General features: G+C 45.5%; 1 protein-coding gene across 1 annotated transcript in view; it reads right to left on the reverse strand.

The window, feature by feature from the left end:
- TMEM154 (transmembrane protein 154) overlaps nt 1-12409 on the reverse strand; it is a 43184-nt gene that overhangs the window by 14297 nt on the left and 16478 nt on the right. The window contains exons 2-3 of the mRNA XM_065878188.1: nt 5909-6166; nt 5780-5818 (exon numbers count right to left, since the gene is read on the reverse strand). Of these exons, the coding sequence (XP_065734260.1) occupies nt 5780-5818; nt 5909-6166 (297 nt within the window). The remainder of the gene's footprint in view (nt 1-5779; nt 5819-5908; nt 6167-12409) is intronic.

The raw sequence follows: 12409 nt of genomic DNA on the forward strand, positions 1-12409 counted from the left end.
CCACTGCTGTCTCATCTCCTTGCAACACACAAACCCAAACATGACACTGTCCCTTTGTCCTGGAGTAGGAGGTGGGTTATCAATCACCGGCTCCCCCGGGAACTCTCCTCTCACCCTGCTCTTTGTATGGGTGGATCTCTCACAACTTTCTGGTCTCAGTGAAACCAAGTCCCCCCTAAAACAGAAGGTCCCCTACCAAGTTTATGATTAATCTCTCTATCCAAATCTTCATTCCCCTTCTTGTTCCCTCTGACCTCAGTCCTGTGCTAACTGAACACTAACCAACCAGAGTCAGATGACTAAAACTGCTGTTATCGATAACATTGTTAATGTACTAAAATTGCTGTTGTAGATCTCATCATTAAAGCACAGACTCAGGTTGTTTCTCCAGGGCAAGTGGTGCTCACAGACCCCCAGCCGTGGACCAGAAACCAGAAACGTCCTGACTCCCAGAATCACGATTAAGAAATGTCACAGAGGGCTTCCCTGGTGGCACAGTGGTTGAGAGTCCGCCTGCCAATGCAGGGGACACGGGTTCGTGCCCCGGTCCGGGAAGATCCCACATGCCGCGGAGCAGCTGGGCCCGTGAGCCATGGCTGCTGAGCCTGCGCGTCCGGAGCCTGTGCTCCGCAACGGGAGAGGCCCACGTACAGCCAAAAAAAAAAAAAAAAAAATGTCACAAGACAATGATTAATCTCAGCTTTGTTCTTCTTTAAAAACACCCCTAACTCAGTGATCAAGTTGGACTGGATCTGAGGCGTGTCTCCCACCCCCTTGCTTGGCACCCTGCAATAAATCCTTCCTTTGCTGCAAACTCTGGCTTCCTTTGCTCTTTCAGAGCCTGGCTTCCTGCACCCTGGGCACTCGAGCCCTTTTCCCAGTTACATCAGCTTATACTCTTTCCTCAGAGAGGCCTCCCCTACCTCCTCTGTCTGAAGTAAGGCCCATCTTTCCTACTGCTTCCCAGCTCAGATCCTCGTGTGCTCCTCCATAGTGTCTGCCACAATTTGTCATTGATCGGTTTCTCTGTTTAACTCTTTTTTGTCTGTCACTCCCACTAGACCATAGCTGCCAAAGGGTGGGGATCATGTCTGTCTTGTTCATGGTGGCATCCCCCAGCCCTACCCCATCCAGCTTGCACGGTACCTGACAAACACCCCGTAAATATTTATTGAATAAATGAATAGGTCTTAATCTGGATTGTCCAGCCCTGGGGTTAAATTCGTGCCCAATGTTTTGGATTTAACATTCTCATAATAGTGAAACTTCCAACAAGCCTGCTTTTTGTTGCTGTTAGTTGAAGTGAGTCAGGTAACAGTTTGCAAAATGGCTTGAATGCTGACCAGACTCCAGATGAACACGGGCAAGAATTAGAGCCCAGGGCTCAGACTCTGTTTTGTTTGGCAGGGGAACCAACGCACCCAGAGAAACGAGGCAATGATGGCCAGCGAGTGGATAGCACAGCCCCACTGCACCTTCTATGATGTGAAAACCACTGAGAAGCAAACCACTTTGTAGAGGTCCACTGAATAGTCAAATGGTCTCGATCCTTAGCCATCAGAGGCCGCCTTTGTCTGGCAGGCAGAGGTGCAGGTCCTCAGCGAGGGAACACAACCAGCAGGCACCTGGAACTGAGCTCCTGGCAGCCGGGAGCTGCTGTAATTTCCTGTGGGTTGGCAAGCTTTAATGGCACAGCTAACCCAGGAAAGTTGGGCACAGATGTCAGTTTCATGCCATCACTGCTTCCCTTTGAGGGGCTGTAGGTTGTGTCCTCCTGCCTCTCGGTAGGAATCTGAAGCTTCCTGCAGGTGCCTGACTCCTCAGACACTTCAATTGGGGAAAGGGGAGTATGTTCATCTCATTTTATATCCATGCATTTTTCATCTAAAATGTACAGGCTATTTCCTTAAGGGATTTTACTATAAATAAAGCCCCTATACAGCTGAACCTCCCTTACAGGTGACCCATAACAATGCCCCTGTTTTGTCCCTCCCGCCCTCCCCTCCCTCTTTCCCTGCTTAATAACCCCTTACAGCCCCACTGTCAGGGGGCGGGGGGATTTATCTTTCTAATCTGGGTGCCCGCAGGCTTCACGGTGAGTCAAAGCTAGCCCTGCATGCGGATGATAGAAAAGTTTTAAAAACCCACTACAAAAGTGCTCCAGGTGCACCAAACGTGAAGCTCCTGTAATCGGTATTCAAAGAGAGCAAAAAGCCTCCTGTGGCCTCGTCTCCCCTGCTCCACGGCCATTACCCTTGCCCCAATCGCCATGGCAACGGGAAAACATCTGGGAGAGCGCCCAGGAGCCGAGCATTAAACTGGGAGGGAGACCAATTACCCGTCCTCAGCGATCAGGCCCTGCCCGCTCCACTCCACCTGGCTTCTGTCTCTTTATTAATAGCCACCTACTCCTTCTGCACCGGGAGGCAGAGGCAGGTCTCACACAACCCACGACCCGCATTTGATTCCATTTTCCCTCCCACAGCCCTGCCGCTTCCTGTCGGCCTCCACACTCCCTCCGCCTCCTTCAGTTCCCCCCTGACACCCACTTAGCCCCACGAAGCCCCCTGCCGGCTAGACTCCCGGGTGCACTTGACGGTAGGATTGCAGGGTAGAGGTGGGGACGGGGGACCCAGCAGGGCACCGGCTCTCTTATCTGGTTTCTGTGCTGAACAGTGAGCGAGAGAGTCTTTCTTGAGCCCAGCCAGGTGTCCTGGAGTTAAAGCCTGTTTAAAGGGATGCTTTACTGCCAGCTGTTTCCCCTGCAGCTCTTTCCCAGAGATGCAGCACATCAGGACACCTAATAAATGTTAAATAATAACAACTGCAAATCTAATGCCTGCAAGTCTAGGGAAAAGGACAATAGCTCATTAAGTCACTACACAGCCTTCCCTTTCCTGGACAAGGAACGGACAGGCCCAAAGAAAAAAGGTAATTTCCAAACAGGTGAAGTGTTCTTTCTACAAATATTGGCCAAGTGCTCCCCAGTTGTCAAATTTAAAGACATTTCTTGGTGTGGAAGAATACAGCAGGCTCTATTCACCTGAGGACAGAAACAACGTGTCTATTCCTAACCTGAGACATCACCCATGCCCTCCCACAAAACATTCCTTTGGGAACTTTCCAAGCAAAATGCTGGTCTGACGCAGTATGACAGTTTTATTTTTCCTGGAAAAATAAATTAAAAATATATTTAAAAAAATATATATATTTAAATCAAATTCCGTTAATTTAAATATATTCTCCTTTTATTGACTTGCATTATAATGTTAAATATGAATGGGGGGACTTCAGTGGGCAGTGGTTGTGAACCTTTTCTCTGTCAGTCTGTCTGAAGAGAGAGTCATCAGTTAACCATCTGAATCTATATTAAAGGAGTGGCAAGTAAAAGAAAATATTCCAATAAAGCGCTCCTTACCAAAAACTTTGGTGATAAGCAGTTGCTTTGAGATTCTAAGTTTTCCATTTGTGTTTTCTTAAAGTGAGGCATATTTAAAGTAAAAACGATATGCCAATTTGTATTAAGAATAATGTGCAAATTTACTTTTACCTCTGAGAATAAGTGTTCTCTAAAAAAAGTTCTCACATTCTTTCATCAACTCATTCCTGCAACACATTTATTGAGCAGCTAATATAGGTGTTGGGCTAGGCATTCTGTTAGATAAAAGGGATAATAATAATTAGCTGACACAATATGCTGGGTACTGTTTTTTCTAAGTGCTTTAAACAGATGAATCCACTTAATTCACGCAACAACTCTATGAGGTACGTGCTGAGTTTGCCCATTTGACAGATGAGGAAACTGAAGCAGAGGTCATAGAGCTAGGAAAGGCAAAAGCCAACTAGGCAGAGTATTCCAAAGTCTGTCCTCGCCACACTATTCAACAAGATAAATAAGACAAGTTCTTAGTTCTCTCGGACCTTAAAGAGAACATAACCTCGTAAGAAAGAGAGACCAAAAAAAGGCAAGTCACCAACTTATGCCAGTGTAAATACCGTGCACAATAGGTGTGAACAGTCAAGAGGTGGTGATTAATTTTGCCTGGGGTGTGATTACTCAGCTCTTCATAAAATCCTTAGAACTGGGCATTGAAGAAGGGGGTGGCAGTTTGCCAAGCAACCAAGAAGGAAATTCCAGACGGAAGACATAGCATCATTCAGGCATGGAGGCATCAGGAAAGGGAACAGCAAATACTGCCTGGACCGTGTCTGAGGTCAGTTCTCACTTGTGAATGGCTTTTGAATTTGAGATTCTCCAAATAAAATTCAGTGAAAAGTCCCTTTCTGGATTTAGAGCCTCAGAGCGTGACCATTTGACTAGTCAACCCCGACCTCTCCCTGACCCCATGACTACATTAGGTGAGATCAGCTATAGGCTAGGGTTTGGGCAGGAAATTCTTACTTTCCCTACTTAAAAAAAAAAAAAAACGGGTCCAGGCAGCTCTGTTTGCTTTTTCTCTTTCTCTAGCTTACAAAGGAGCTCCCACATGATGACTGTTACTAGGTCACCCTGAAATTGCAAGCAGTGGAGAAACATATGTATATCTTCTACTTTCTTGGAATCTATTACCCTGCCATGAAAGGTAATGCTCTTCTCTGCTTCTTTCCCAACTCGCATTTGCCCTACCTGCTGGCATAATGGAAAACGACCATTTACAGCTCCACGAGAGCTTAAAGCCTCTCCTGGTACAAGGATGGTGAGGGGGCCCGCAGGCCAAGGGCATGATCTCAAAGCCAGAGGTGCCCTGTTAGTGGATGTGAAGTACACAGAGTGAGTTTTGTATGCACATATAAATATGTGTCTTATCACCCTTGAGTGATTTTTGGAATCCCTAAAGGCTTCAACTTGAAAATCTAATTGGGGCTTCCCTGGTGGCGCAGTGGTTGAGAGTCCGCCTGCTGATGCAGGGAACACGGGTTCGTGTCCCGGTCCGGGAAGATCCCACATGCCGAGGAGCGACTGGGCCCGTGAGCCACAGCCGCTGAGCCTGCGCGTCCGGAGCCTGTGCTCCACAACGGGAGAGGGCACAACAGTGAGAGGCCCGCGTACCACAAAAACAAACAAACAAACAAAAAAATCTAATTGGAGTCACTTTTACCAGCACAAGCCAAAAGAAACCAAGTCTGCTTTGGACTCGGAACTATCCCGACACCTAGTATTTGATAGTCCTGGCATTGGAAGTGAATCCTCTCAGAGTGTATCTCTGACCCCGGGGATGTTCTATCAGATTAGTTTTCCATTGATGATAGTTATCTTTAGCCGATCAGGGATTTCATTCTAAAATTTAGCATAGCTTTAATAGGAATAAGAACCATGCTTCACCCAGGCCTTTTCAAGATTAAATGGGGATGGGGCATGGGGCAGAAAACAGTATCTGTGACAAAGCACAGATGGAAGAATCCTCTTCTTGTGGCGATGAGCCCAAGGACTCCAGCCTTCCCACCCTGTCTGCAATCTGACCCACAGCTTCACCAGCCTGTTTCCTCCAATGGTCGGGAAATGTTACGTTGACCTATTGGCCAAAATTACACAGGGCCCTCATCTAGATTAGACACAGAGATGGCAACTGTGTATTTTAATTTTCAATTTAGGCTGAAAGCATTCTCTCTCTTTTTTTTTTTTAAATAGGAAGGAATATGGCATTTATAAACTCTGGAGAACTTCATTGAAACAAGTCATTCATCACGTATTATTTTATGTAGTTGCTTCACTTAAAAACCTCTCGGTTTCTTTTCCCACACCATCCCAACTCCAGGCAGGTGTTAGGATAATACTTACTTGTCTGTAAAGCACTCTGAGATCCTCGGCTAGAAGGCTCTGTGTGGAAGCAAAAAGTATTGTGTTTTATCGTTTATTCATTAACATATGAAGCAGTTGTCTAGAAATGGGAACAGGCAAAATATTTACCTTGTTTATTCCTTTTTCTTTTACGGTATATTACAAAGAGTATCACGGAGAAAAGTAGGACGGCCAATAAAATCACTGGGATCAACCCCATTAATATAAACTGTAATTGGCCTGCATCTTCATTAATAAGGGTAGGACTCATACTGACAGTGAATATTTCTGTGGTCACCGCAGCAAATATGCTTGGAACTGTAGCCTCTCCATCACTGCTTCCCATGTCTGTGGGTATGTCTGCTGACAGTTCTGTTTCTTCCATTTCTGTGGGAACACACACAAAATTGAGATTGTCATGGAGACAAAGTTAGTATGGTATGTTTTCAATGATTTGAAATTTATCCTACATGCATCCAGTGATAAACCTGATCTGCTGGCTTTGGTCTTCCAGTTCAGTGTGACACAGAATACACAGATCGAACATAAATGGAGCTCAACCTGGGAGTATATTGAACATGGATCAGAGCCCAGAGATAAACCTCCCACAAAGGCTGGCAGTTTAGACGCACTTAAGCCAAGGGCGTTGAGAAGCTTTGTTGTGTCAAGGGCGATATTCCAGGATATCCTATAGGGTATTTTAATAACATTTCTGAATAAATCTAAATTCCCTTTTACTGAGAGTTAAGCACTTGGCACGTAACACTTTTAGGTAAAAGGATTTGCACTACGTCCTAATTTTTTTTTTTTAATAAAAGTTTACCTACCAATGGAAAAGAATTCTTTGAAATCAGGGTGACTGATCGGATGTCAGTGTAGGCCTCAGTTCTGCAGAGAACTAAGTCGCCTCTGAAATGATCCTACAGAAATCCTCCTGGACTCTAAATAAAAATACAGTGTGTATCTCATTTGTACAGTGAAATTCTCAAGGGGAAGTTCCCTTAGAAACTAAGGAAACTACACCAATATTTAAATTTATTGAATAACATGCATCTTTAGAACTTTCCCTATTAATAAGCTATATGCATGTTTATTCTGTTGGGACCTCAGATTGTGTTCAGAAACATCCATGGTTCATCACAGGATAGGAAAAGACTAGTAGCTAGATGATAATTTGAAAAATCTTTCCTCACCCTGCTCTGTAGTGACCATGGTCAGGAGAGCCCAGGTTTTCTTCCCAGCGTGTTGCCTATCATTCAGGTGGAGTCCAATGAGAAAACCAGCATATGAGCTGAGGCTACAGACAACTTATCCAATGGGATAATTTATGTGAAAGTTCTTTCTGAGGTGAAAGTTACTCTGCAAAGGAAGATGTCCACTTCCTGAGGCCATGTTTAGGCACGCTAGGCCACCACCCAGAGGGTTACCGACTGGGCATGGCAGGGTCAATTCCGTCCTTAGCTCTCCACATGACTGCGTGACAATGATCTATAAAAGGATTCCTTTGATCACAGTCTAACTTTTCAGTTATATAAACACTTCAATTTCTCCGAAGGCCAGGGGATCCACTTGGTAATCATATCTGTCAAAGCCACCCCCAAACCCTCAGAATCAATTACAAAATGCAGAGTCTAAGTAACTGGTGTTCTTCTCGTGTATATACTGAACGCAGGATTAAAAAATATCTACCACTTATTGACCTCTGCCTTCAGGGTTAAGTGACTTTGCCCTATATTTATGTCTCTGAAATAAGGTAAGTCAATAACGTATTCACTCATTTGTTAAAAGCTTTGGTATGTCACGTATCACTCTGGACCAGGAAAAGATATTTGTCCACCAGGACAATCTCCTCCTTAAAATCACCCTGCTTGCAGAACTACTGGGACCAAACAGCATTCTTCACTGGTAACCCAGGCCAGCAAAGACTGGAAACATTTGGGGGGGACGGGTGGGCAGTGGGAGCAGTGGCACACACACAAATGCAGTTGGTGACAATGGCCCTATTCCTTGAAGTCAGTGCTGATGGACCTTCCTCCAATAACCAGACCTCCTTTTTATTTCTTCTGTTTATTTACTTCTGCTACTGCTATAGCTGCTGCTATGATTTCAAGTTACCTTTTCAGATAACTTACTAAGAGCCAAGCCCTGTGCTCTGCCTTGTACCCAGATTATCTCATTTTGTCCCCACCATTTTTTCAGATAGAAACCGGGCAGGGAGCTTATACAACTAGCACACAACCACAAAGCTATCACAGGGCAGTGAAGATTTAAACTCAGGAGGGATGATTGCAGAACCTGAGCTTGGAACCTCACACAATATTTTCCTTCCCATCAGGCAGGAATAGAATGATTACGAATCATGAAGTGGTAACCAAGAGAGGGAAACTTGTGTTCTTGCCCCTCAGCCTACAGGAAGGTGGATTTCTGGCACAAAGGCAATGAGGGGCTCTCATTGGACTCTTGCTAAGCTCCTCAGCCCAGGCAGCTGTGAGCAGAGCTGCACAGAACAACAGGATCTTTCCAGCCTCTCCACGGAAGGCGAACAATTTCCCAGTAGAACACTCAGAGCTCTGAGTCACACTTGACCTGTTGCCCCAGAAGAGGAGAAAATGGGAAAGGAAATAAGCTAGCAAGAATAATGAGGGTGTTTGGACAATCAGGCATGAAAGAGAAATGGAGAGAAGCACACAGATGGTCCTGGGTTGTGCACATTTATTTCTCAGCACAAGGGACAATGCTGGTCACAGGTGGCTCTTAGTGGCATTTTGGAGTGAAAAGGACTGGAAATTTTCTCCACAATATCCCTCTTACACACACCCTAACATATGTTTTCCATGTTAACCATCATTTACTCTCTCTGATTCTCTAGTGACTACTTAAATAAATGAGAGTCAAGGGTTCTCCGTGTGTGTTTTATTTTTCTTTATTCTGCAAGCCTTCATCTCCAGACGCTCCTGTGACATCCTTCCTCACAACCCTCCCTTCCCAAACAAGACCATAATAGCTCCAAATAACAAATAACAGTCATCTATCAGATGCTGATAGTACATGCTAGGTACTAGGATAAACATGCACCATCTAACTATCTTCACGACAAGTTCATTGTTCACAGTACAAATAAGGAAACTGAGTCTCAAATGTCTCACTCTGTGGTACAACCCTGATATTTACACTGTCGGCTCTACTGATACACAGAGTTCTTTTTAAATTTTATTGAAGTACTGTTGATTTGCAATGTTGTTCATTTCTGCTGTACAGCAAAGTGACTCAGATATAGATAGATAGATAGATATAGATATATATAGATATACACACACACACATATAATATATATATATATATTCTTTTCATATTCTTTTCCATTATGGTTTATCACAGGATATTCAGTATAGTTCCTTGTGCTATACAGTGACCTGGGAAGAGCCTCTCTCGCCTCCAACCCTCCCTTTCCTTTTGTTGTTTACCCATCCTATATATAACAGTTTGCATCTGCTAATCCCAAGATCCCAATACTTCCCTCCCCCACTCTCCTCCCCCTTGGCAACCACAAGTCTGTTCTCTATGTCTGTGAGTCTGTTTCTGTTTTGTAGATAAGTCCATTTGTGCCGTATTTTAGATTCCACGTATAAGTGATATCATGTGATATTTGTCTTTTTCTGACTTATTTCGCTTAATATGATAATCTCTACGTCCATCTATGTTGCTGCAAATGGCATTTCATTCTTTTTTATGGCTGAGTAGTATTCCATTGTGTATATACGCCACATCATCTTTATCCATTCATCTGTTGATGGACATTGAGGTTGCTTCTATATCTTGGCTATTGTGAATAGTGCTGCTGTGAACATAGGCATGCATGTGATATGTAGGGTTTTGAAGGCTGCGTTCCCTTGAGCATAGGTGCCAGTGACGGTGAGGGTTCTAGTCACTTAGTGGTTATGGAAATTTGGGCTCAATGTTCTAATCTGTACAACTAAGGAATGAGACCCAAGGTCCCATCTATTTCCACATCTCTATGTTGATTCTAAAGCATTTATCTTGTTTTTAATTAGACTTTTTGAACAGGCACTACACACATGGCACTGAGCTCAGAGAGGACATTTCACTACACCCTTTCCCCAGCCACTCAGTTTTCCTCCCCAGAGGTAATCACGGTTTCTGCCAGAAAACTCTCTGCATGTACAAGTGTAAGTATCATTTCCTGTTTCCTTTTTTAACACAAATGGTAGCAGAATTTATATACTGTGCTGCCCCCTGCTTTTTTCACTTAAAATTAGATCCTGAAGACTATTCCTTGTCTGTATACAGAGAGCTGCCTTTCCCTCCATTATTTGTATATATCACAACCTATTCCTATCGATGGGGACTTAGGCTATTTCTTTTGTATTCGTAGGTTATTTCTTTTGTGCTTCCCATGATGCTGCCACAGTCGCCCCTGCACACCTGTCAGCTTGCACATCTGCAGTGTATCTCCAGACTAGGGAGAGGAGGTTGGGTGCAGCACCGAACTGCTCTTGGGGGGTTCTGCCCTCACAACTGCTCCAAGACAACTCCAGCCAGTCCCTGCGCAATGAGAATCGGCAGAAACTGAGTTGGAGAAGGGCTGGGTACGCAGAGGGTCTGTGATGGAAAAGTTGAAAATGTTGGGGATCAGCCCAAGGGCCTGTGCCAAGAGCATCAAATGTCATCAAAGGGGGAGCCGGAAAACCAGGGCGGGACCGGCCTCTCTAACCAGGAGTGAGTCGCCAGGGGGACAGGAGTCCCAGCTGTGAAAATGCTGTGTGTTCCACAAAGGCCCACGCTCATGCCTGGTGTTGGTAGTTTGCTATTTCCTCCGTCCTCTGCCCACTCTGTTTCCCCATCTCTAGACTGATCTGTTCTCTGTTGCCCAGGAGACTAATCTTTCCGGTATAACTTCTTCATTTTGTCTTCTTATCTAAATGTGGACATATTTCATGGAAAAAGGGGTGCAGCCAGGGGTTGGGGGGTGGTAAAACTGAAGAAGCTGCAGAAATAGAAAGAGGACCAAGCGTGAGAGTGGAGAGATGGGAGGCAGCCAGCGAAGTGCACAAGAGAAGAAGCAGAAGAAAGAAGGAGGACCGTTGTCGACAGCAGAAGGGCTGTGTGAAGGGCAGCGGGCGTGGCTTTGAACCCCGCCTGCACTGGTGTAGGGGCTTGAGGGCGGGTCTGCCGGGACCCCTCTTCCCTCCAGGGGCCTTAGTCACGCTCTCTCCAGTGACCCCAGTACAAACCTCCCGGGATTCTCCCTTTCACTCTCTCTCTCTCTGCTCAGATAATGGAGCATTAGTAGCAGATAATGGGAGTGGTCGTGTGAGCGATGAAATTAAGCTGCAATACTTCCCTTTACTTTTAATCCTAAAATCCTAAAATGGCCAGATAATTAACCGCACAGTGTAGAGAGTCACTTAGAAACGACTATTGACAATATCCATGCAAACACAGCTGGGATGCGTATTTCACACATCTGGTGGGGACCCTGGGAGGGATCCTCATAAGTGGGAAAAGAGGGAAAATGCTTGAGGTGAGCCTGGCAGCCCAGCAACCGGGTGGGCACCTCGCCCCTTTGTCACCACTCCGAGCATCGTCCCCCAGTGGACGTGACTCTGTTTCTCGATGAAGCAAACTAGCTGACTTCTCCTTTTGAAAATGGAACAAATGTGCGACCAAGCTCTAGTTCTTAAAGTTAAAATAAAAGTCTTATATAGCAACTGCAAGACTGCCACACTGATATTACAATGTAAAATAAAACAATGAGGAGAAAATGTTATTAAACTCAGAATATCGGGAAGCATGTTAGACCTCAATCAGACGCCCCATTCTTTCACTTGTTATGTCGACTCCATACACAGATTGTTGAAACTATCTTATAATTCAGGTAGTGAAACGAAGAAAACACGGCAGGCGTCAGGTATTCAAATGCTGTCCTGCTCGGTGGAGAAACTGGATTTAATATGGATTTCAAGATGCTCAAGAAACCAAACCCAAGAAGCCTGCCCACTTTCCATTCCCCCGTACCTCTGTCTACAGCAAAGAGATTCATGTTAAAAGGAAGAGATCAAACCAAACCAAGAAGTCCTCCAGTGCTTTTCAGCCTTGGTCGTACATTAGAGTCACCTGGGGCCCTTTCCAGCCTCCCAATGCCCAGGGCACACACCCAAACCATTACATCCGAGTACCCGGGGTGAACCCAGGCCTCAGTATCTTTTACAGAGTCCAGTGTACAGCCAAGGCTGAGAACCAGGGCTCCAGACCCTGCCCGCTCCTGGCCCTCCCCTGTCTACCCCTCTTTCTCTCTGTTCCTTCTTGGTGAACTGGAGGAGAATCAGGCCAGGGATTTGGATCCCAGCTCCCAGCAGCTGCCCACTCTATCACAAGAACACAGTCGTTTAAAAATCATCACTGAAGGGGCTTCCCTGGTGGCGCAGTGGTTGAGAGTCCGCCTGCCTGTGCAGGGGACACAGGTTCGTGCCCCGGTCCGGGAAGATCCCACATGCCGCAGAGCGGCTGGGCCCGTGAGCCATGGCCGCTGAGCCTGCGCGTCCGGAGCCTGTGCTCCACAACGGGAGAGGCCTCAACAGTGAGAGGCCCGCGTACCGCAAAAAAAAAAAT

Source organism: Phocoena phocoena, chromosome 5, assembly GCF_963924675.1.
Source record: "Phocoena phocoena chromosome 5, mPhoPho1.1, whole genome shotgun sequence".
Lineage (NCBI taxonomy): Eukaryota > Metazoa > Chordata > Mammalia > Artiodactyla > Phocoenidae > Phocoena > Phocoena phocoena.